Source organism: Trifolium pratense, linkage group LG3 (assembly GCF_020283565.1).
Source record: "Trifolium pratense cultivar HEN17-A07 linkage group LG3, ARS_RC_1.1, whole genome shotgun sequence".
NCBI lineage: Eukaryota > Viridiplantae > Streptophyta > Magnoliopsida > Fabales > Fabaceae > Trifolium > Trifolium pratense.
The window spans coordinates 33,544,664-33,570,450 of record NC_060061.1 but is presented as its reverse complement, the minus strand read 5'-3'; the positions used below and the strand labels follow the sequence as shown (position 1 = coordinate 33,570,450).

Genomic DNA, 25,787 nt, shown 5'->3' with positions numbered 1-25,787 from the left:
GGGTTCTCTTTTAAGCAGTTCCTTAAATTGTTTTCCAAATTTTGCTTGAAGAAAGTTTCTTTTTCATAATAATACTACACAATTTAAATAAATTAAATCAAAATTAACATTGTCCAAATGTGAATAGAATTTTTTTAGTAGTAATATATAATAATACAACCGTGATCTTTCTTGTATCTCATAAGTGCAGTTGAGATTTCTAAGGATTCCTAAGACATTTGATGTATTAGGACGTTCATTTGAACACCTTAAAAGTGGGAATGTAGAAAATTCGAGGTACGTACTCTAATGTCGAGTACAAATAATGTCTTTAATAATTATCAATTTACGAAACACATTTTTTATAGACTTTAATAGATAAACTTTCAAACTAACTAGCCATTAACATGTTAGCAAAATGTAAAAATAGAACGATTATATATAAAAATACAAGTTTATTTTATAAAATATAAAAATCAAGAAAGTTAATTATCCAGTTTCACATCTAATTTTGAAAATAAAAAACATGAAAGTAAAGTAATAGTTCAAAATGTAATAAAAAAAGACTAATAATCCAATGAAGATCGAAATTATTTTGTCAAATTATCATATACAAAACCAAATGTCTACTCACTAGAATATTGAATTCAAGTTACATTTACCTCCTGCCAAGATTAATCAGATGTTGTCCCTTCCGGCGCCCATGGACGCTGATGGATTTGGCCCGTTAATCGGAAAGGTACTAATATTTGTCATTTCACAGTTCAAGTGCCTATGAATTTCAATGTCAAAATTCTACTATACTGAGGGGGATTGACAAAAGATATGTGACTTGAACAGTCTTCACAAACTCCAAACTTTCACTCATTTGCTCTAGTTGTGGGAATGGTGACGAGACACTCATCCATGTTTTCGATATTATGTTTACGCAATCTAGGTATGGATTAAGTTAGTTGCTTCAATTCACATTACTAATTTATTTTAATTGAATTTCAAGGACCGGATCTTCAAGAACCTCGCCAATCTAGTGTATGGAGCACGCAAAGAGGAGTGGCGATCTATATTTATGGTGACATGTTGGAATCTTTGAACGTGGAGGAACAAATCTATTTTTGAGGACTTTCATCGGTCTATTGATCCTATTCTTGTCATTCTTTATTTGGTTGGAAGAGATCACAAACAGATTGGGTTAAACTTAATTGTGACAGGGCTTATAAGGAGTCCTTGGACCTTGCAGATTGTCGTGGCCTTGTTCGAGACTCTGACGATCAATGACTGCTCGAAAGATTGAAACATATGATGTTCTTCATGTTGAAATGTGGGGAATGTATGAGGGGTTAAAAATAGCTAGACGCCATGGTTTTTCGCATTTCATTGTGGAAAATGACTCCAAATTGCTAGTGGACATGATTACAAATAATTGCAAAATTAATTGAGCTATTCCGTTCTGATTCGTCGAATCCAAGATCTTATCTTATTAATCTCCTTGACATGTTTAGACCAACCACACTTTGCATGAAAGTAACAAATGTACTCGTTGGTTAGTTTCATATAGTCTAACAAAATATTATTTTTTTGTCCAGTTTCAGAGGTCCTTCAATGGAGTTGTAGAGTATCTGTTTGAGGATATTTCAAGAACTTACGTTACGTGCTTAAAAATGTTCAATTAATTTCGTATTCTTTCTTTAGCCTTTGCCCTCTTCTTGTAAAGAATAAAAAAAAAATGTCTGCTGATTAGGAATGATGTGATGTTATGAATACCATCACACCGACCCACGGCAACATTTTCGTTTATAAATTACCGACCCACAACCCACTAGTACATGATTTCGACACCTCTCTATTATTAGATTTTTTTAATACTATTTATATAACATAACATTTATGTAAACTAGTAGGCTGCCCGTGCGTTGCACGGGTTTTGTGAAACGCCCAATATATATCAATCATGATCGATATGAGCCAAGGGGATTATTCATATGCATCTATATGTCAGTCATGGTTGATATGAGCCAAGGGGGTTAGTCATAGGCATCTATATGCCAATCATGGTTGATATGAGATAAGGGAGTTAGTCATAAGCATATGGATATTAATATAAAGTATGCAAAAATATGGTAGTTAAGATAAAGTATAGAAAAATAATATGGGATCATGTTAATTCTTTGATCAAACAATGAACATATGATTTTGATCGAGGAAGAGGCAAAGTAGATTAACCAACCCCACAATCAAGACCACTCTTATCCAATAAATGTCTCCAAGGATTAGAGATAGGATACTTAATCTCATCACGCCATATATACTTATACTTCAAGCATCTCTATTAAACCCGTAGTTTTTCACGATTATCTTAAAAACTCAAAACCTGTTATTAAAGCCTAATATTTAAGTGCTAGGCAGAAATTGATAATTTTTCCGAGATTTAAGTGCTGGTTTTATCTTTTGTAAAAAAAAAAAAAATAGCAAATCATTCCATCTTCTTTCTTAAATTAACGTCACCATGACACTTTTGAGTCCAACAATTGGAAATATGATATTGTTTAAAACATCAAGTTTAAAACTTGAAATATAAATTGAATCATAGAAATTTATTTTAAAATAAATGGAAATGAGATTTAAAAGTATTAGTTATAGAATGAAGTTGCTCATATGAGTTGCTTCTATCTTCTAAATTCCTAAAGTTTAACCAAGTATATAGCTTAACCATTCAACATTACTATCAAAATAAAATATGACACTACCATCAAAATTCACATGATAAACCATGAATTCATACATGTGAATCAAAGAAGACAACACAATTCCGAACAATTCAAATATGGTGTGACCGCAAAGAATTGTGCCATGACCACAAAAGGAACAAACTTTTCGTCTATCACTTGCTGCACAGCAGCAACCTTAACATAAATAACCTAGTTGTCAAGGGGCTCGGTGGCTATAAATTTAACTGGTATCCCTTCAACCAATCTATGTGTTCTACAAAAATCAACCCATCCACTAACATCAGATGATAACTTGCTCTCGAAATGAACTTTGACAAAACCCACGCCATGGAAGAGTCTGTTTTGCACACGAAAACAAAATTAATCAAATACATAGTGTCATAAAAGATGATTAGTATAAGGTTCATAAAAAAGAAACATGTATATATACACACACCAACACTTAGTCCTTAGTATAAGCAAGCTTTTAATGCTCTAATGACAAACACCTATAAATAAGCCAACTTGATAAAAGTTGTAAAGCTTGGAAAGTGTTGAGTAATAACGTTGGAGTCCGATGCATAATATATACACCATGGAGAAAACCTCTAAATAAGCAAACTTAATAAGCTAACATTTTTGGTTTCTAAAATGAAGTAATTTTGTTATACCTGAATAAATAAGCTAAAAAATTATCAGTTATCACTAATTCTTTCACTAATGGCATACAAATGATGGTTTAGAAAAACACAAAAAGTAAGATCACATGGGGTCTGAGCTTCGTTAAACAATCTTCAATGATAGGCTCTGTGAGGTCCATTGCAGTCATGAGAAGGGAATGCAATGCGAAAGGAAGTTCTGCAGTTGTTTCAGAACAGAGAGGGAGGCCATCGACATGTGGTATGGTGATTGGAATGAAGGAGATGAGATTTGGGTGGAGATTCAAATGCTCCAATTTGGATATAGTATTTCTGGATATGAGAAATGAAACCTTGTGGCCGCACTCGGCTAGTTTGTTGGATATATGAAGGTATGAGGTAAGATGTCCTAATGCAAACCATGGATACATTGCAACATGAAAGATGTTAGCATCCATGTTTGATAAAAAGGAATCAAAGCTATGCAAACAATATGTAACCACAAGAATGTGATAAACTTGTTAAGTTAAGAGCTCAAATGATATAATATATTGCATGAATTATTAGCCAACGTTTTTTTTATGTTCATGAAATTTATGGGGTTCTATGTCCCTTGCCTTTCTCCCTACACTCTTCTAGAAGTGGTTTTGTCATAATCTTTCTCATTTCAAAGCTTAGTTATAGAAAACTGGCAATTATGATATCACAATAATAACAAAAAAACTCACAAAATCACAAACAAATAAAAAAAAAAATTTATGAAAACCCAAAAAAATGAAAAGGGGTTCATTCTAGTAAAATCAAATACTAAAAATAAAGGTTAAAGAAAACAATACCTTCTCTAAATCCACTCTTGAATCTGTGCGGCATCCTAATAGTATTCTCATTCCAGTTATCTTCCATTAATAATATTGTTAAAACTGTTGATAGCACAATGAAAGTACCACCATTCACTCAATCTGATAATAATGAGGCAAAAAAAAGTTTTAAGACAACAAAAAACCACAAACACAAAGATGAACTATGGAAGGCTATGTGACAGTGTATTTCGCTTAACTCATTGACAAAGCAAATTTACTAAAAATGAATGGAACTTAAAACTTTCAAAACACAAATAAATTAAGATAGCAACACGGGATGTTCAAATACATAAGACAATCAAGTAATGTAGCAGCCACAAAACTCAATCATCAACAAAATGAAAACTAATTTAACCATTGAGCCATTGAGATTCTCATCAAGGATTTATATAATAAGACCCTGTACACATAGTTTCCAACAATAGAACATAACTAAGGTATGAAAATTTCAACATAGAAATCATAAATTAAAGACCGGTTGAAAAATGAAAAACCAGCCATAACCTTCATAACCACAGAATCAGAACGGGTTTCACAAAACCAGCCGGTCCAAATAATCGTGCAATAAACAATTCTTTCATTTCTCGCTTCAGAAAGTGAGTGACCTGCACGTTAGGAAAAAAATTACAGTCTAACACAATGTGAATGTGCACGGAAAACTACCTTCATGCGTAAAACAATTAGCGCTAATATGAACGAATGAGCTATAGCTTCAATATTTAAAGGTAAGTTATCAGGAAGATTGGCTTGAATCCAAAGGCAGAAACCACGAGTCCATGTTAATCCATTAAGTATCTTTTTAAAACATATCCATAAATTGTTTCAGGAGGTGGATAATGGATATATCTAATTATATTTGCATACATTTTCAATAAACATAGTTTTATTAACCTCACGCCATTTGCAGAAACGGGACCTCCATTAAAGCTCAAACGGAGGATTTCGACAAAATCATTTTGGCCTCAAAAATCACAAACTAATACACTATTTCGCTTGATTTTTCGCATTGGTCATGAATCTATGCTTAGAATTACTTTAGAATTCCATGTGTCGAAATCACAACCAACTATATTTTTAAGTAACTTAAGTAGTTATGATTGAAGACAATGTTTTTAATAATATCATATGTATTATTTTTATAAGCAAAAGATAGTTGTTAGTATTAATATCCAAAGTTTGAACCCTATATTTCTCAAACTCCCTTCTGTATCACAGCTCAACCACTCCATTTTTCAAAAGACAAAATATGTTAAAAGCTCTAGTACACACGCAAGATGCGTAAAACATCAAGACTAATAACATTAAAATTAACAAACCTCAATTTAAAACATCATCATTGCACCAAAACAAATGGCCAATTGCTCAGCACCCGCATCAGCAGCAGCACACCAATAATGTTGTCAAAACACCTGAGCTTAAAGCCTCAAGATAGCCACCAAAAAATACATGATATGCAGCAAACAAACGCATTTCCGTAAACGGCACTGATATATGTAAAACAGGCCAAGCATGTGATAAGTTAAAAATGTGTTGGTATCTTAACTCACCAAGGAAAGATTATCTGTTGTCAGAAGTTCATCAGGATGCTCGAATGAAGAACGCAGAATCTGAGCGGATGAAAAGTGATTAAACATGACAAAAGAAAGGCTCAGCAAATGTGTTCATGAGGACTGCAATATTTCATTATAAATACTTACAGAATTAGACTTCACTTTATTGTAGTTCAAATATTTTCCAAATTCTGTCTGTAATTTATCTGCTTCCCTGTAACAACCAACCACAGGAAAAAGAAAGGAAGAAATTTGTCACCAGTCTACTGCAATATAGTTTTTGGGGGTACAATTATAGCATCACTATCACCACAGTCCATTGTCACATAATCCTGATATGCAAAAAGAAATTAAAGACACAAAATCGGATTTTAATTCCAAACAGTCACATGTTAAGTTTTTCACATTCACATCATAGCCATCATAGCCATCATCTTTAATAAAAGGAAAGCATAATGTATGATGGCTATGCTTTGAAAATGCTTTTGCAACCATGGTTTATACCTTTTTTAAGAGTCTCTAAAGAATAATATACAAATTATTTATATATAAATGATTTATAGAGAATAAAAAAATGGGCTCAATATTATTATTAATAATGATATAAGCCAACTGTCTACCTAAGCAACTTAGAATTCATATTCTGCAAACTTTTAACTCCTGTGTGGCGTCAATATCCTGAAAATTCAAAGAGCATAATAAGTGAAAATAGGAAATCTTAGTAAGGAAAACCAATATTACACGAGTAATAAAACTAAAGTTGACCTGATTTTCATTTTTCATGGAGAAAGTAAATTTTTCTTGGAGATGGACCAAGAGCTGCACAAAAAAAACAGGCAAATATTCATAATCACACTCAGCTACAACATGAGATTTGAGTTTCATCTATCAGGATAGGGCAGGACAAATTCTGGAGTCTGGCCAACCTGATCGCGTAATTCAGAAAGTTCAGCCAGCAATCTTTCCCGCTCTCCATGCTCATAGAAGTTTTGGAATCTGGTAGTAAGTACTGAAGCAAAATGAGTCATTGACAACCAAAAAGTTATTAGAATTTAAGATATTATCAGATAGTATCTGACAAAGCAAAAATATAGGATTGGATGATCAATACTTCCTAAAAAGTAGCCATGATAATGTAGCCATCCCTATAAAATAGTAGTAACCATAAATATCTATCCCCCTCCCCTGAAAGTAGCAATTATGATTCACCAACATGGGTTCCAAATTTATCTGCATAGCTTCAGTGTCTATGGCTGCTTAGTGCCTTTTTTTTTTAATCCTAGGCTTTTTTCTCTTAGAATTGTTATGTGTTGGATATGTGTTTTAGGTAATTCCTATGTATCAATTGTCTCGATATAACTATAATTGATTGCAATTCACATCAAATAGATGAAAACTCAGGAACATTAAGAACATATAATACATGTGCTAAATGCTAATTAAATTCGCAAATAAAAAAAAAGATCATAATGTAAAAGATGCAAGAAGAGAAACTACCTCTTATAATAGATGATCAAAACCTTCAAGCTAAATCAAAATCCATCCTTTATCTGCAAAATGCTGCATGAAGCAAGTCTTGTGCAGTTCTTTCTAAAAACCTAAAAAAAATGAGGTAAGGATATCATGTCCAATTAACAACATCAAGTGATTATTTAAAGAGAGATGCAGTGTTTATGAAATTTATACCTAAGTATAGCAGTTCTTGGCATCCTGCATTTTCCACAGTAAAACTGGCCTCCTAATAGTCCTGCAAAAACTTTAATAATACAACATCAACACACAAAATTACTAACATGACAGACAACACAAACAATCCAACCTCAAAATCAACACACAAAATTAATACAATAACCATATATATTAGAACATTGCATAAAATCATAAACTAAAGTATTTCCACAAATCGTCAGTACAATCAAATTAAAATCAAGATCTATACTTTTCATGCATGAAAAACCGAAAATAGTGAAAAATTGAAAAGAAGATGAACAAATCAGCAAGAATGATACAGGAAAAATAGAAGAAAAACCAGCAAAGAAACAGAAAAACATAAACCAAACCTAAGATTGAGAACCCAAAAATTGAAACTGACCTACCTCTTTTATAGAGCCTGCAAAAAACCAACACAGAAAGCCAATTAGAGAGATGAATATTCACAAATTGAGAAAGATGAAATCAAGAAGATGAATTTCGAGATACATCACCATCCACCCTAACCACCACACATCACCACCACCTCCAATCTTCAACCATCCTCACCAACAAAAAAAAAGCAACATAAAAAAAAAAAAAATAAACAGAGTATAGAAAGTAAGATCGAACCAGAGAAAAGAAGGAGAAAGAAGCTCCGTCACCGCCGTGTTATCGCGAAACGTCACCGGAACTCTTTATCTCGGTCGGAACACTCTCTTCCTCGGCCGGAACTCTTTGTCTCCTGCCGGAAAATTTTCTCTCTCGGCCATTCCCTCACAGGTGGTGGTGGTGGCGGTGGTTGTTGTGATTGTGAAGGACAAGATGGAAAGGGAGAGAGAAAGAGTTTGAGAATGTTGGGTATAAGATTGGGGAATAGATAGATGAATCTGTGGGCTGAACCTCTGTCCTCATTCACTTAGTTTACTTGTTTCACTCAGTTTACTTCCTGTCATCTTGTGTTTAGTGGAGTTCTCCCATTGGTGTAAAGCGAGGTCCAATATAATTGATGCAGACTACCATATGTCACTTAGTTTACTTGCTGCCTTCTTGTGTTTAGTGGAGCTCTCCAATTGGTGCAAGGAGAGGTCCAATATAATTGATACAGACTACCATATGTTGGCAAGATACAATTGGACATTATGCAAATGTGTAGAGCACCAATTGGCTAATAAATTAGGGTTTCATTAGGGTTTTGAAAGTTGGTTCCAAACTCCACCATCCTTTAGTATAATAGGATAGGATAGGATAGGATAGGATGTCCAACTCCAACATTAACCTAAACTAGTAACCGACCCGTGCGATGCACGGGTTTGTAGAAACTGCATTTATATAACAATCATGGTTGTTGCCAACCATGGATGATATGGATCAAATTATGCTAGCAAGAAGCATATGGATATTAATCAAATTGGTAACATCATTGAACAAACAAAAAGCATTAGGGATTAAAAGTTTAATAGTAGTAATTATGGTACATGTCCTTACATTCATCACCAAAATGGTCCTTAAAAGAGTATGACCTTGATATTGAGATCCACTAATGGCAAAAAGGATGGAAATTAAATATTGTTTGGTACATTATAGCATAAGTTACAAAACAGATAGAGGAGTTAGAGTTGAAGAATAGCTAGAGAGAGATCTAGAGCATATAATAGTACTGACTTTGGTAGAATTTCTTCCGATTGCTGGATGTTGACGGAGCATGCAGGGTAGTTTTAACACCAATGAAAGGGGATAGCTTAAAGTAGATAGTCCTATTGTTAGATGACTTAGTAACACCGAATTTAACAACCACACCCTCGGACAGTTTATGTACCTTGCAAACATCTCCCCATTGTCCTGAAATTTTGCAGCTGATATAAGGGCCATTGTCAAACTTCAAATCACAGTGATCCCAGGTGTTACCAAGCCAGTCAATTAATCTGAGTTTAGTCTCTTCATTAGGGAGTGCATTTTGACAGAAACCTCTCCAATAGATTGTCTGTTGAATAATTAAACAACACAACATTTAGTAATGAATACAAAGTATTAAAGATATTGTAGCATGAGAAATGAAACATACCAAAGTCCCAGTCTCAACATCAGGAGCAGTGAGGGTTTTTTCAAGACTGTGGGTAAAAACTTTTGGAAGGACAAAGTAGGGAATAGGTCCATTTGAAGTTGCTTCTAGGAAAGGTTTTTCCAACACAAGTTTATATGGGGGAGTCCTATGAGGATAGGTGATTTCCACACCAGTAATGTATGGTACCCGAATAAAGAAGACAAAAGGACTGATGAACAAAAGAGTAATCCAAGCGCCGGCATTGATGTTATAGAAATCTTTCAATCGAGACCAGCCATGAGTGAAATAAATCTGTGAATTGTTCTTTTTGAATACAGCTACTTGGATTTGATTTTCGTTAATGTCCTGTAAAAGAACTGTATCACCAATGTACTGACCAATGACGCTTGCATATATTTCCGGTAGTTTTCCTCGATTCTACATAATAAGCATAACATTAGACCATTTCAGCTTATCATTAAATATATTGTAGCAATGATGTGAGTGTATATCCACTCTACATAATAATCATAATATCAGGAGCAATGAAATGGAAAGATGGTGAAATGATCAAGAAAACAAAACAGGTAGGCCAAGCTAGATTGGCCTGGATTGATTGAAACTGAAAATACTAATTGTGAGTTCACCCAAGTCTAGCAATTAAAAATGACAGCAAAGTTGTCAATCTATTATTGAAAGAGGAATAATAGAAAGGAAATTGGAATCAATAATTTTGATAGCAAAGTTGTCAATCTATTATTTCAATTGAACTGACAAAAAAAAAAAAACTAATTGAGTGAAAACAAAGATATTCTTTACCAATAGTCACACTTCTTGTTATAAGAAGCATGGGGATTAAGGAAGATCATATCAAACCTTACAATAACAAAAAAAATAACTTGAGTCAGGATATGCATTGCAACTTTCAAAACTATAAGAAACAATACACTACACCACATAAGAAATATCAATACTCTCTCATCCTCTCTAAAAGGTATTTACAACAAAAGTAAAGCAAAGGATTAGGTACCAAGGTGGCTATTTTACATTCGATAATGGACTATCAAAAAATAAAAAATTAGGTCCAAGCAAAAACAAAACAGAAACAGTGTAGCACATACTTTCTTGTTATTAACCTCTTCGCATCAAAAAGATTGTGGTCGCGAGTTTTCACCACTTACAAAAAATGACAATGATTGCATGAAAATTTGAAGACTCATTGAAAGCATAAGAAGCCGAGTGATCAGAAAGAAGACAACGATTGCATGAAAAATTAAAGCAAAAGTAAATTATACAAAATTTGGAATGCAAAATATATAACACCAAAACTTATAAACTTCACATATACTTTCTCTGGAAGTTTCTCTAAGCATCATAATACTTTTCAAAGTAGGTTGGTTACACATGAATATTATCCAACTTTCCTCCCTAAGTGAAAGAATTTTTTAGAAGTATCAATTTGCACAATGAGAGTTTTGAAACAATGAAAACTAAAAATCCATCATACATAGGAGAATGATAAGGAGTGTAATAAGTCACTCCACAATACACTGCCATATCACAACAATAATGGATAAGCAAGCAACCATGAAGGATAGACCAAAGAGGACTATAAAGTAAGTGTTTTTCATTTTCTTCAGGCAAGTATACGGTCATAGCAGAATTGAGCAAGGGAGGAAATTTTCAAAAGATAAATTTATGAAAACAAAAAATGTTTATGGTTCATCTAAAACTGGACTGATCACATCATAATCAGTAGGCTCAAGTTGCTTATACAGCCAGTTTTCAGCAACTAACAAATAGGTCTTGTATGTAATGTGACAACAACCATTAAACTTGAAAATGATATAATATACTACCAGGCATTTTTCGTACAACATACCTTAGTGAATATAATATAACAATTGAATCTAAAAGAGACAAATTAGACATCTATCTTCCAAAAAGTTCATTTGTAACATTTTTTATTGTAGTTCAAGGGCAAAGGAAATGCCACGTCCTTGGAAAAAATTCATCATTGCAATTGTTGAATGTATAACTAAGACATAATTTTTTATTTTAAACTCAACAAAAACATAAAGATATAAGAGCCACTTATAACAAATTCATCCTCTGCATGAGTTTCAAGCTCAAGCTTCATGAGTTTCAAGCTCAAGGCAGTTCCGTCTTGTCAAGGTTATTGTGCACACATGCATATGACAAATTACTACCTGTAAGCACATTAAGAACAAAATAAATGCTATCATCACCCATAGCCACTGCCAGAGCACCATTTTAATTTATAGGACCAATGTCCTTCAGGACATATTTGTTCTTCTCCCATTGCAGACATGACAGAAACCGGAATGAACATAGATTTGTAGAACCAAATATCTCAAGCATAACACATAAGAGGAGAAACCTTACAAAGAAATTCTAATAGATTAAAAGGAAGTTATAATAAATGAAACCTAGAAAAGGGATTATTAATTGGAGAAACATATGCAGAACACAAATTATTGATAAGTAGTAAAATGCAAGGTAACAAAAGCATACTTTGGGATGAGCAGGTGGTTTTCCTTTTCTTTTATCCTTCTTTAGCTCAGGCTGGTATACCATAGAAGCACCAACTGTCATACTTGTTCTCCCTCTGTTAAAAGGAATTTTCTAAAAATTAGACAAAAATTAACAAATAGATGTTTGGTTTCAGTTTTGGGTTAGGTAAACTGGTGAAATTAATTAATTTTGACATGATTGGAGATGTCCTAAAATAGAATTAATTATGTTATAGAACTTATTCTAACCTTAAGCTAGAATTTGTAGCTTTCCCTTTTACATCAACATAAACCACTTGGAATGCATAGCAAAGTTAAACAAATTATAAGTATATCCAGAAAAATGATGTCACCAAGGACAACAAAATTAAAAGGATCTACATGCATCTAAGTGATCTAAGTGTTGCATAAGAAGTAAAGAGGTAACATAAGGAAAATTATACAATATGATATATGTTCAATATGATATAGGTTCACCCCTGGCAACCAAAATTCTCACTCTTATTTTCCTTTCTAACTCTTCATTCCCTAAAGTGTAGTTGCACAGCCCCATGAGATGAGCATCAAAGTGTATGGCCTACAATTAATTTAAGGAATAATTATTTGATTGATTTGGTATAAAATTGAAAATTCAACATTATTGCACATTACCGTAAATTCCAGATATGACATTGTGACCTCCAGGAGCTTGATCACCGGAAAGAACAACGCCAATCTTCAACTTCCGATGAGGAAGCGATTTGCTTGAATCTGCAGGAACCAAAGAAGCAGAAAGTTGTCCGAACAAAAATGGAAGCAGTTTCACGATCTCATCTACATGCAAAGATTGAGAGTTAGAGGGAGAGAGTAGAAAACCAGATCGAGTATAGATCGAAGAGAATGAAGATCGAGAGAGTAGAAACCTGGATTGCCGGCGGCGGAGCTTTTAGGACCGTCGATAATGGCGAACGGTGATTGAAGAAGTTGGATTGAAGAGGAAAAGGAGAGATTTCCGCCACCGCCATCTCCGGCCGGAGCACCACTGCTAGCAACTCCCTCCTCTGCCAATCTCTCTCTCTTTCTCTCTCTTTATCTCTCTCTCTCTCTCCCTCTCTCTCCCTCTCTCTCTCTCTCTCTCTCTCTCTCTCGTTTTTTCACTTTCCATGTTCTGTATTTTTTTTCTGTCAAATTCCCCAAATATGAAGAAGAGAGGCAGCAGCTCCTAATGTGTATTTAGGTTTCATTTATCTGATGTCAAACTCACTGTTTGCATAAACCAGCAAACAACCCATTGTTTGCATAAACCAGGAAATTGATCATTGCATTACATCATGATGACATCATGCCATGTGACCAGCCAATTGTTTGCATAAACCATCAAATAGAATAAAACCAGAAAAATAGAGTAGAAAAAGGAACCATGGAACCCTAAAAGAAACCAAAAACCTAAAGATGAAACCCTATAGATGGCATTTGGTGATTGGGCAACATAAAAAAATGTATGGTTTTGATTGGACAAGGATTTAGGGTTTGCATTTGGTGCTTGAAAAACCACTCATCCTTTATTATATAAAGATAGCTAATGTGATAGAGATGGTTTTGTGGCTTTTTACTTGAATGATTAGGTTTTGTCTGGCATACCCTACCACTTGGATATTGGGGAAAGCAAAGCTTGGAAAATAATTTGCTGGCTAATCATGCAATTCATGAATCTAGAAAAAATTTCATTTCTGAACTACAAAATACTAAGTGATTTGTTTACCAATTGAGTTTGATAATGATTTTATTTTTTTTTGACAAAATAATGATTTTTTTTAACCAAACAAATTTAATGCATTTCATTAATTATCAAAAGTTCAATACATGGAGGAATAATCTCAAATTTATGAAAACTAGTCCAAGAATTGGCCGCCCTAGCTAAAGTATGAGCAACCGAATTCACTTATCTCTTAATAAATTTAACTTCAAAGTTCACACATGATAACATAACAAGAATAATTTCATTAATGATTGAAAGAAACTCTGAGTTGTCTCGCCGCTTGGTACGAATAGCATCAACCGTCACTTGAGAATCACTTTGAAATTGGACGCGTTCAAAACCTCTACTCTTAACTTCATTCATGGCTTGCAATATGCCACTGCGTCATTTCAGCCGTAAACTCGCCGAAATTATTACGAAAACAAGCACCCATCGTGGTCCTTCCTGCGCCGACAAAAAATGTTGCATCTACATTGCACTTTAACCATCCTATACGAGGCTTTTCCCATCGATTTGTGCTTACAACCGGAACATCATGATCATCGTTGCTTCGCAACTTATGGACTGCAAACCACTCATTCCAATGATCAAACGCAGCCCGACCAACTTGGTTTGGACTGCTAACATTATCATTCCAAATTTTATCATTCCGGTTATGCCATATACTCCAAAGCAGCGTAGCCACTCTACCTATAGTAGCGTAATCCTCATTCCGACACAAAGCAAACACTCTATCTGCCGCACTACCTTGATGACAAGTTGCGGAACCCAAGACAAATGACAGTCCAGCTGCTTGCCAACTAGATTGAGCAGAAGCGCAGGTGAAAAAAGTCTGTACATCATTTTCTACCTCATCTTCACATAATGGACAATAAACATCACAATCCACATTACGTTCTAATAACCGACACCTCGCTGAAAAGCATCCCTACATAATGGACAAAATAATGATCTTTTTTTAGTCTTATAATAATTGATATGTTTATAAAAGAAAAAATGAGTAAGAAATATTTCAATTTGTTTTCAATGTAATTTTAATTATTTTTAGTGTCTATTTGACCCAACTTTTTTTAGAGCTTATGCAAACAGGTTATGCAATATAAATTAGGTTTTATGCTATTTTATAAGTTTACACTAGTGAAAATTGTAATTTTATAAGCTATTTTATCATAAACTACTTTGGCAAACTTATAATAATATATAAAAATTGCATAAATTATTTGTATAAGCTCTAAAAAAACCGGACAAACGAACCCTTAGTATACGTTCTAATTAAAATTATATATAATTATTATTTTCATTTTGTATCATTCACTTTTGCCCCAAAAATTGTGTTTTATAGTCCCTATTTTTAGTCAAAGCTTATGAATATATTAAGTCAAAATTGCGACAAATGTGATACTATAAGTGATAAACATTTAAACTTTAAATGATGTTATACCTTATGTTAGTGATGAAAGGTACAAAATAAACTTAAATAGCCATACAGAAAATCTTATCCGGCTAAATAACCATAGAGACACACATATACACACACTTTGGGGCAGGTGTCCCTTATTAGGACATCTTGGAAATGCAAAGTTGCTATTGTTACATATATAGCCACACACTAAAACAAAGAGAAAAGAAGCGGTAAGCGGTTGAAAGAAATATGGATACAGTGCAGAGAGAAAGAGAATCAGCATGTCATTTCATAGAACAAGTTATGAAAGCTTTCTCCAAATGCTTAGGACTTGATCCTACAGCTGAAAAAATTCAATATCGTGCTATTGAGAATGATGGTGAAGTAACATCATCCATAATCTCACGAGCCTTTAAAAGACCACCAAAACCTCCTTTAAGCGCAGGACGTGGAGCTCAGATCAATATTTCCACCTCTTAAAATTTACACAACACTATGTAAGCTTTATTTAATTTTTGAGCAATTCTATTTAGTAAGAATAATATAAACAAGAAAGAGAAGAATCCACGAAAATAGTGAATTTGACCAATTAGATTTTGGCTTATCATACTTGGAGTAGTGGGTAGTTATCATTTGGAAGAGTTACATGATGTCATAAGATTTTTATATAAAATACTAGCATATGTATATATATATATATATATATATATATATATATATATATATATATATATAGTATATGTTCTTGATTTGTACTAGTATATCGTAACATTTTCTCATCAGATTTATGCTTGTTATGTTCTAAAATTTCAGTTGCACTGAATATGGAGAATGAAATCAAAGACTTCATAGTTAGAAAGAGCATGCACGTTCATGGTTTGAGAGTTGAGACAGCCTTTCCTTTATCCTTCTTGTACACAGTTTCATGTAACTGTTACAGTGTCATTTCCTTTTATTAGGACAAACACGTAGGTTTTTTATATAATTGATCTTATCTAATGTTTCATTTTATATAGTTAGATTGTCCTTTTAAGTCATTTCCATGTAATTGTACTGTGAACTGAACGGTACAATATCATATATTATTTGACAATATATCACTTTGCTTTTTTAGGACAGACATGAAGGTGTTTGATTTTATTTCACCAGATTCATAAACTGTTACATGTGCACATATATATAGTATCGTTAATCGTTAATTATTAATTCTCTCATATGGTGATTATTCACTAACTTTTTAGAGTGAATTTCCTCTAATATAAAAAAAAAAAGTGAATTTCCTCATTTTCAAAGGAGACAAATCTCCTAACAAGGTAGTGAAGTCAATTTTTTATATTTTTATCACCGTGACGGTTGATTCATTGTTCTGTACTATATATACTATAGAAGTATATAGAAGTAATTTGGTGGGATGGATAGCTCAACTGATTGAATTAGTTGAGCTAAGGGTTAAAGAAATTGGAAGTCCTGGGTTCAAGTACCGACAAATATATAAAAAAAAAAATTTAACATAACAATTAACATACTAATAATTTATTATTAAAAAAAAAATTAACTAGTTGAGATAATGGTTAAGGAGTCGGAGATCCAAATATATGACAAGGAAAATAAAAAGCTAACATAACAAGTACTACTAATATACTAATGATGAATAACCACATGCCAATTGCCAAGATATGCCAGAATAATCAATTCGGTGCCTGACTCTTACTGGTGGTCAGCGTGATTGTTTAATGATCGTTCATTCGGTTATGTATTTGTCACTACGAAGCTGTGAGTTGTAAGAACCATAGTGTTAGAGAACGTCTAAATGCCTAACTACTACAAGATCCTAGTATTTGATAACAAAGACATTTGATTTGAACTTCTCGCACTCCCTAAACATATTCGGTCATCCTCTGAAACTACCAAACTAACCCTTTCGCTTTTTAGGATGCGAGCACTTTTTCGCACTCTAAGTAGAGTGGCAATATTTTTAGCTCAAATCCACCCCTAGAATGAAAAAACTCATGAAAAAAGGAATTCGCATTCTAAAAAACGAACTCGGCTGTAGTTTGCTATCTAGAAAGCGAACTCAGTTCGCAGTTTGCTATCTAGGAAGCGAACTCTTTCCCCCCAATTTTTTGCTATTTACACACTCACTTCCTAAGTAGCGAGAGGGGTAAAATGGGGTTTTCACGGGGTGACCATGACTGCCGGGGGGCCAGAAGTAAAACTCTACTACAGTAAATATCCAATGAATTTGTGTCAGTTGGAAAATTGATTTGGAGAGTCTTTGACAAATTATTTTTTGAATGTTCAGAAACATCTAATGTTGGCAAAAATATAACTTGTGGTTGTTGTTACAACCAGTTATGTATAATTTCACCATCATAATTTCGTAATAACTTCATTTTTTTCATATTATATTTTATAAACACATCATTACGAGTAAGAGTTTGAAATAACAAATGCAAGTATTAAGGTTATGTAGAGTACAAACTGCACTCAATCTGTTGATCCTTTTAGGTTTCTATACACATTATTGATAACACTAGACCCTATAGCCTCGTCTAAAGGGAAATTATCACTATTGCAATATGTAAAAAGAGAAATAAGTACACAACCAAAAACATCAATGAAAAAAAAACAGAAGATCACCATCATCATCATCATAATAACAAGAGAAAGAGAAAGTTGATGCTGCTAGCATATGAAGAAATCTATAAACTTCTCTGGCCTCTACCTTTTTCCACGTCCAGTAATGAATTTGAGAGCAAAACTTGAAAATTGGGCAAGGGAGAAAAACATCCTCAACATACCACGACCCTTGATAATACCCTCTGTCGCTCCCCTAGCAGTTCTTGCCACCGCAAGCACACCCGAGTCAGGCTCAGTTTTTGGGCTGTATTCCCTTCCCTGCAATGAAGCTAAAATATAACCAAATGAAGAACATTGTTTAACAACGTAGTTTTAAATTGCAGTCCACAACAGTAATTGCTACTGTAATATGATTTTAGAAGTCTGTTAAATATAAAACCAAAAACCAAATGAAGAACATTCTGCAACAGCAGAGTTTTAAATTACAGTCTGCAAATGCAATCGCAGTATGATGAGTCTGTTAAATATAACTAAATGAGGAACATTCATTAACAGCGGAGTTTCAAATTGTGGTCCGTAATAGTCTTCGCTATGGCAATCTACACGACAGCATCACAATCGCAATTGCAGCCATATCAACCGCATTGTACCACATTATAAAAGTTCCTAACTACAACCACAGTTTAAAACCATCTTCACCCATCTACAAACTCAAATTATAGAAACCTAACAACACACTCATAAATTAGTAAGTAACCTGAAGAAGAAGGCATCATAGTGGTAAAACGGCGAAGCCTCTCCTCCGCTGATCGAACCACGCGAGTGGAGCTTTTAACACCTTGGGTAATCTCTTGTCTGCAACACACACAAACAATAATTTGTTATATAATTTCAATATCATTTACATTTAAAACATAAAAAATAAAAATAAAAATGGCAATTAATTACCCAAGATCACTCAGTTCGTTGGTTAAGTCACTAATTTCCATGCCGGATAATCGAATTGCAGCCATTGTATCAGGAAGTTCTTCTCTTGCCGTATCCATAAGCTTCTCAAGTGATTCCGCTGCTCTCTTGAAAGCCTACATTACACTTCCACATATTCTTAAATCAGATTTTCAATTAAGCAATTTCAGAAACAATTATTTACTACCAAACAAGGAACTAACCAGAAGCGTGGGAATTGCAGAACAAAACAGCCACGTCGTGCATATCGATGTCTGCAAAAAATAAAAAACCTAAAATCAATTGAAGAATTTAAACATTGAATAATGGATTTGGAATTGAAGAGAGTATGGAGGGTACCACGACGGCGAGGACTTGGAGAAGAGTGAGGTGGCGTTGGGTGAGATTCCAATGAGGGAGGTTGAGAGATGGAGATCCAACGGTGGAGATGAAATGTGAGGAGGGTTGAGGTGAGTGTGTTGTGAAAGAAGAGAGAGGTTTGGGAAGGGCGAGGGGTTTAGTAGTAAATGAGAGGGTACGTTGTGAGTGAGAGTTGTTAGTGGTGGCGGGGAAAGGATTGTTGAAGGTGAGAGAAATGGTTGAGTGGTTTGAAGGTTGAAATCGCAGGGAGCTCAACATCTCTGTTACACGGGGCCAATTACTGAGCAGTTTTCTGTCTCTCGCACTCTCCGAAACTAATTCACCACACCATTTCTTTGCTCGTTGTTTAGGCCTCCCTAGTTTTTTTTTTTTTAAGATGTCGGCAATGACCAATGAGAATCAAACTTAGATTTCATGCATTCAAATCCTTAATAACTAGACCAAACTAATGTTTTCTAGCTTTCTTATTTGTGCTACTCTTATTATAATAAAAAAAACCATAGGTTCATTGAAAAATAAAAAATACCTCAATTTTTCAATGAACCTAAAAAATGATTTTTTACTATAATAGTGACCGAATCAAATACTTTTCATTATTCATCTTCCTCTTCTTCTTTTTTTTTTTTCAATTATTTTCTCTTTTTTCTCAACTATCTAGTCGGTTTTACCAAAAGTTTGGAGTAAACAACTACATAAGAAAAGCACACTTAGACAAAGCCAGGAAGAATAGAAGATACTATCAAGATTGTCAGTATCTAGTTTTTACGCCAGCTCGTTTTGGTTAAGTGGAATCGAAACGTAGATTTAATTTGTGAACTCGTAGAGTTTACCTCTTATTTAATTTTGAACATAATATGAAATTAATAATTTTATTTTTAATTTAAAAATTTAAGTGTTATTGATGACAGTCAATAATATGATGTTTTTAGTAGCAATTTAGGATAGTTTTAATAGCAATTGAAGCCCAAAAGCAAGCAAATACCTGGAAAAATGAAAGTTATTTGGTCCAGAAGCAAGAAAAGTGGAAAAAGCATAAAAAAGGACAAAAACGTAATAAGCAGCGCAATCCATCATACCTACGATGAGATCTGGCGTGGTGCGATGAGAATGCGGTTTAAATTGAAGAAAATCTGCAATAAATCTTTACCATCATACCACGATGACTTGTCATCGTGGCACGATGAAAGGCGGTTGAAGAAAACAGAAAATCTGGAGAAGATCTTCCATCGTACCACGATATGATCCATCGTAGCCATGATGAGGCAAAATTACACGACATCATGACCACGATGGGTGCGATGGACGCGCAGAAAAAGTCCAAACTCAACTGAAAAACTATAAATAGAGTCTTCCTCCTTCACTATTATTCATTCAGAAATCACTCAATAATAGTGATACTCAAAAGAGAGTCAGGAGAACTCTATAGAGGAGGCAAAGAGGGCCATGAAACTCCAAGGCCAATAAGGTTCTTTTCTTTATTGTCTTGGTAAGTTATTTTTTCTAGGTTAGGTGGAGTCGATGAACTCCCTTACGAATGTTTGGTTTTATATAATTTGGGTATAAATTCAGTTGTTCTTATTGAAACTCTTTTATTGTCTGGTTTTTATATTTATTTTAATACTGATCACATTAGAATAAAATCTAAGGAAGTTAGTGGATATTGGATAGGAAATGAAGCTAATTATCCCGAACGAAGGACGGTGTGCTAAGGTCCAAATGAGACCATTAAATTCAGTATATGAGGTCTTAGTATAGGATTAAAAGCTTAGTCTAGAACGATAGATTCTATCTGAAGTCAAATTTAGGACTAGTTTGAGGCATACATGACAGTTTGCGACACATTGAGCCTTAAGGGTAATGATACCAAAGTTTAAACAAAAAAATGGAACTGACTAGGGCGGGGATATTTAAGCAAAGTAAAGGCAACCCTAACTAGGCTCCGACCAGTTTGTAATAGAAATAGGGAACGAGTGCTACCGAACCTATTTTATAAGACTAATCCTGATAGAGGGGAACAAGAGAATTAACCACCAAGCAGGAGTAAGGGAGGGACACGAAAACACTTAACCACCCTGCGTGGACACACACACACCTTTATTTATTTTTCAGTCATTTAATTTCATGCAATTTACTTTTACCCGCACAACTATCTCTAAACAAAGTGATGCAAAACCATTCCTAAGCGAAACTAGTAACTTTGGCACAATCCCTGTGGAGAACGATAACTTATCACTTTATTACTTGGTTGCGATTCTGTGCACTTGCAGAGACACCATCAGTTATGAATATTAATAAGAAAATATGAGAAAACTAATATATTATTAATTTAAAATTTAAATATTAGATAATTCACACTTAATTAATTTTCACTCATTTTTATTAGTTAAATATGACTAAAGTCATCAATAGCAAAAAACACAACAACTATATGCCCGTAATATATCTTGTAAAGATATAATATCTCTCTTTTTTTTTCACGTATTAAATATGACTCTTTGAATCATGCATGTCATGTGAGATTGAATACTATATATGATTGAATACAAAGTGATTGTACTCCTATCTTTTTTTTTAACCTCTATTGTTTTATTTTATTTTTACGCCTATTTTTTTTTGTTGAGAATATTTATGTATCTATTATTTATCAAATAACTTATTATATATAAATGTCCACCAATATATTTAAATATCCACAAATAGCAACTCAACCGGCAAAAATATCTAAATTGTTAGGCCGAACACCATTTCGTCTATCTACAAAACAAATTTATTATATTTAAATAATCGCATAAAATTTTGGTATATTATATTATTTTATCAAAATACAATTACTTTTTTTTTTCACTTATTTTCATCTATTTTGTTTGTATTGTTTTTATTTTTTTTTCTTTTCACACACGTGCATAAAAATAAGAGACATTGAGAACTAAAAAATATTATCTAACTCTTAAAGTACCCCCCCCCCCCACACCCCCATCCCCTCTCCCCTCCATCCCCTTTTATGCAAACATTATCTTTTTAGAATCGTTGAATAATTATTGTATTTAGTCTATAATATTGACAAAATAATCAATTATTTTTGCTTATAAAAAATAATCATAAATGTAAATTTTTTTTTTTTTTGCGAAAAATAATCGTTTCTGTTATGAATAATATGTAATGAATGTCCATTATTGTGTAGGTTTTCTTGTCCCCTAATTGTGTCCTATAAATAGGACCTCTTTGTTACAATGTAATACACACCTTGAATAGAATAATACAATAGTCTATTCTCTCTTCTCTTTCTCTCCTTCATCTATTCTTCCATATTATTGTTCATGCTTAGAAATTGTTCATAACACGTTATCAGCACGATAGTCTCTCCCCTTTCAAGAAAGGTATAGCAACAAAGGGAAGTGACAATTTTATTTTATGTATGATTTTTTTTATTCTATTCTTTCAGATAATTTTTTGTCTTCTTGTTTTTTTTATATTGATTCACAAACCTTCGATCCAGAAGTATCGTGGTTAAATTTTTGAAATATGAATCCTGAAGATTCATAGTGTGATAAAATTTTAAAATATGAATCCTGAAGATTCATAGTATGATGAAATTTTAAAATATGAATCCTGAAGATTCATAGATATAAGTAAAATGAACATCAATCCCTGAAGGATTGGATAAATAACTGATTGAATATATATTTGATCCGTTATACAGTTCTTAAACAATTTTAAAATCAATTTGTATTACCCACGAATTCCTGAAGAATTCATTACAGATACATCTTTGAATGATTGTACAATTAGATATATTATAATATAACGAAGAATATGGATTATTCTTATGAGGATTGCATAAAGGATTATTCTTACATTATAACAATATTATATAGTTCCTGAAGAACTTAAAAGAAAAATCAAATTATTTCTTAAGAATTCCAGAAGAATTCAATATACATATGCATCCCTAAAGGATAGTTTTACCAATTTTTATAAAATTTTGGCAAAATTTACAATTTTCAATGGATTTATTTATTTATTTCTATATTGTACAAAACATAAAAAATGTATATCATATGCCAATTTTGTTATCAATACGTTATATGCCAATTTATTTTTATTTTTTCAATAAGTTACTAATTAATCTTATTCATAACATAGGTTACATTATAATTATTATTAAGTTACTATTTAATTTGCATTATAAATTTTCAGTACGTTACATTACATTAGTATTAATAAAAAATAATTGGAATTAATTTTTTTTATTTGACTATGTTTATTATGCTTATCTAAGTATTTGCTTAATTTTATTATTTGATGATAGTATATATCAATGATAAATGAATGAAAAATCATTCCCAGAAGTGAATGAAGTCCAACCCATTGATGTTACTCCATTCCCGGAAGTGAATGTAGCAACACACGATTACCATGGACAAAATTGTGGCCATCGTTGAGGTAATAGTCATGGCCGTGTTAATTTTAAAAGCTCGGCTTCTCGCTAGAATTGAAAGAAAAAAAAAGGAAAAGTAGACAAATTAGCAAAACTAATGAAAATATATGTGATATTAGCTAGTTCCCGAAGAACTAATTAAAGAATAAAAAGGGAAAACCTTAATATTGAAGCATCTTTGAATGATTGCTCAAAGAATAAAATTTTCTTGAAGAAATTATGAAGATTATTATGATCATTATATGAAGATCATTTGTGATATAGTTCTTGAAAAGCTAAAGCTTTAATATTAGCGCATCTTTGATGGATTGCTCAAAGAATATGGATTTTCTTAACCAATATTATGAAAGATTGTAAAATTGTGTTTTTCTCTAGCCATTCTGAATAGAGATTTGTTGTTGAGTTCCTGAAGAACTAATTTTTGTTTACAACATGATTAAAGTCCATATGATCTATTTGATCTTAGTATAAATTGGACCAAAATTAAAAGAACAATTATGTATGTCTCTTGAATATGCTCCTGAAGTAGCAAACTTATGAAAATAATTTCAAAAAAAAAAATATTTGATTAATCATATTTTAGATTGGTACAATTTCAATAATTATCAATTGAAATGTGAAAGTTTTTACATGATAATTCGACTTTATTTCTCGATGTACAACTTAGTAAGATCTCTATCTATCTATTTTATATTTTACTATGAGGTAGACGATTATTATTCCCTATGAAATATATGCCTAAGAAAAAAAGTTACATTTAGCTTTTTATACATTAAACTTTGAATTTATTTTATGGTGATTATGTTTTCTTAAGCTTTGAATACAATTATTTTCTTAATTACTTATAATTATAATTCGGTTACAGTTTGTAAATATAAACTGATTTTAATTATTCCGGTTACATATTTAAATCAATTGATTGATTTTAATTTTAAAATCTTTTAATTGTTACTATATTTTAATTTCTAATTCTACTGAAATCCACATAAAAAAAAAATTGTTATACTTTATTTTTACTCTTTTAATTCTCATACAAATAAATTATTACTATTTTTTATTGTGTTCCACCGAAAAGATTTTTTGTAGAAACATATTTGTTTAGCTTGAAAATATTCATCGATACTACTATTCATGAAAAATTAAATTTTATATTCGGTAGTACGAAAATTATTGAAGACTCCAGAAGAGTCAATGCATTGTTATATCGAGAAACAAAGTTGCACTTTGCTAATGTATTTTATATTTTAAGTCTTAAAGAAATTTGTTACCGAAGGATATTCACATAAATGAATATCATATTGAAACAAGAAACGACGGAGATATTTTATCTCTATATTACGAGACATATTATCAACTTTTATCTCTAGTTTGTGGTGTACTTATGATATTAGTGCAACTTAAGCACATGTTTAAGTAAACCAGAAGTTTACAATTTAAATTATATTAAGTTTGTAATTGGCAAGATCGGATGGGTCATCCCGAATCTATTATGATGTGAAATATAAAATAATTTTATATGAATTGAAGGGCCTGAAGTTTCTTCAATCTAATAATTTTTATGTGTTACTAGTTCCCGAAGGAAGTTGATAAATTAAGTAAATGAGCATCTTTTATTTTTTAGAATATATATAAGGTGATATTTGTAAATCAATACACCGATCATGTGGACGTATTAGATTCCTAAAATTTTAATTGATGCATCAACTAAATGGTCACATGTATGTTTGTTATAAACTCACAACCAGAAGTTTGTGAGATTATTTTTAAGAGATCGTTTTATATATATTATTCTAGAAAATATTTGATAAATATCATATGTTAATTGAAATTTATACCAAACATCTTGTGAAATATGTTCATACAAACAAAAATAATGGACCTGAAGATTCATTCTAAGTTATAGTTGGGAACACTCAAACATGTATGTTGAGATATTGAATAGCATCATGCCAACAAATTATTATATACATAAGCTCTCCCCTAATTTATTTGAATTTTAGTTTATAAACCTATTTTCCCATATAAACATTTTTGGATGTGTTGGGTACGTCTCAATTGCTCCAATATAATGCATTTAAATGGGTAGTAAAAGAATATTGGGAAAATAATTTTTATATGAATCTCCAAAGTGAGCCAATAATTGGAGATTTTTTTACAGCTTTATGGGCTGATTATCAATTGGTGAATTAGTTTTCCCAATATTAGGGGGAGATAATAAGCAGCTAAAAATATGAACTAGAAGTTCAATTGAAATGTTTTGAAATAAATTAATAATTGTTATTTTGATCCTCTTAGAAATCAATA

General features: G+C 32.5%; 3 protein-coding genes and 1 long non-coding RNA gene across 5 annotated transcripts; all 4 read right to left on the bottom strand.

Moving 5' to 3' along the window:
* Positions 1-2,677: 2,677 nt before the first annotated feature.
* On the bottom strand, positions 2,678-5,864 carry LOC123913868. The gene is made up of 5 exons (XR_006811748.1): positions 5,730-5,864; positions 5,499-5,604; positions 4,687-4,787; positions 4,159-4,281; positions 2,678-3,042 (listed from the first exon to the last, which is right to left on the bottom strand). It is a non-coding gene; the product is annotated as an uncharacterized LOC123913868 (long non-coding RNA).
* Positions 5,865-6,513: 649 nt separating this feature from the next.
* Positions 6,514-12,514, bottom strand: LOC123913867. The gene is made up of 10 exons (XM_045964763.1): positions 12,499-12,514; positions 12,249-12,294; positions 12,001-12,094; positions 9,487-9,903; positions 8,055-9,405; positions 7,829-7,842; positions 7,419-7,479; positions 7,230-7,330; positions 6,659-6,741; positions 6,514-6,551 (listed from the first exon to the last, which is right to left on the bottom strand). Coding segments are annotated over exons 1-5 (900 nt in total). The 5' UTR covers positions 12,500-12,514; the 3' UTR covers positions 6,514-6,551; positions 6,659-6,741; positions 7,230-7,330; positions 7,419-7,479; positions 7,829-7,842; positions 8,055-9,063.
* Positions 12,515-14,092: 1,578 nt separating this feature from the next.
* Positions 14,093-14,663, bottom strand: LOC123914984. The gene is made up of 2 exons (XM_045966144.1): positions 14,632-14,663; positions 14,093-14,537 (listed from the first exon to the last, which is right to left on the bottom strand). The coding sequence occupies exons 1-2, from the start codon at positions 14,661-14,663 to the stop codon at positions 14,093-14,095; spliced, it is 477 nt and encodes a 158-aa protein (XP_045822100.1).
* A 2,900-nt stretch (positions 14,664-17,563) lies between these two features.
* LOC123915855 lies at positions 17,564-19,402 on the bottom strand. 2 transcript variants are annotated; one of them, XM_045967122.1, is made up of 5 exons: positions 19,025-19,402; positions 18,889-18,939; positions 18,668-18,801; positions 18,477-18,574; positions 17,564-18,048 (listed from the first exon to the last, which is right to left on the bottom strand). In XM_045967122.1, the coding sequence occupies exons 1-5, from the start codon at positions 19,301-19,303 to the stop codon at positions 17,861-17,863; spliced, it is 750 nt and encodes a 249-aa protein (XP_045823078.1). In that variant the 5' UTR covers positions 19,304-19,402; the 3' UTR covers positions 17,564-17,860. The 2 variants fall into 2 exon arrangements, with proteins under 2 accessions (XP_045823078.1, XP_045823079.1); XM_045967123.1 differs by having other exon boundaries at positions 17,564-18,037.
* Positions 19,403-25,787: the final 6,385 nt, after the last annotated feature.

Coding starts and splice junctions, on each gene's coding strand:
- LOC123914984 (XM_045966144.1), bottom strand. CDS start 14,663: ATGCTTTTCAGCGAGGTGTCGGTTATTAGAAC. Junction 14,538..14,631: donor GAGGTGTCGGTTATTAGAAC/GTAATGTGGATT, acceptor TGCTCAATCTAG/TTGGCAAGCAGCTGGACTGT.
- LOC123913867 (XM_045964763.1), bottom strand. Junction 12,095..12,248: donor GCTACAAATTCTAGCTTAAG/GTTAGAATAAGT, acceptor TCCTTTTAACAG/AGGGAGAACAAGTATGACAG. Junction 9,406..9,486: donor ATGTTGAGACTGGGACTTTG/GTATGTTTCATT, acceptor ATTATTCAACAG/ACAATCTATTGGAGAGGTTT.
- LOC123915855 (XM_045967122.1), bottom strand. CDS start 19,303: ATGTTGAGCTCCCTGCGATTTCAACCTTCAAACCACTCAACCATTTCT. Junction 18,802..18,888: donor CTGCAATTCCCACGCTTCTG/GTTAGTTCCTTG, acceptor AGTGTAATGTAG/GCTTTCAAGAGAGCAGCGGA. Junction 18,575..18,667: donor AACGAACTGAGTGATCTTGG/GTAATTAATTGC, acceptor TGTGTGTTGCAG/ACAAGAGATTACCCAAGGTG.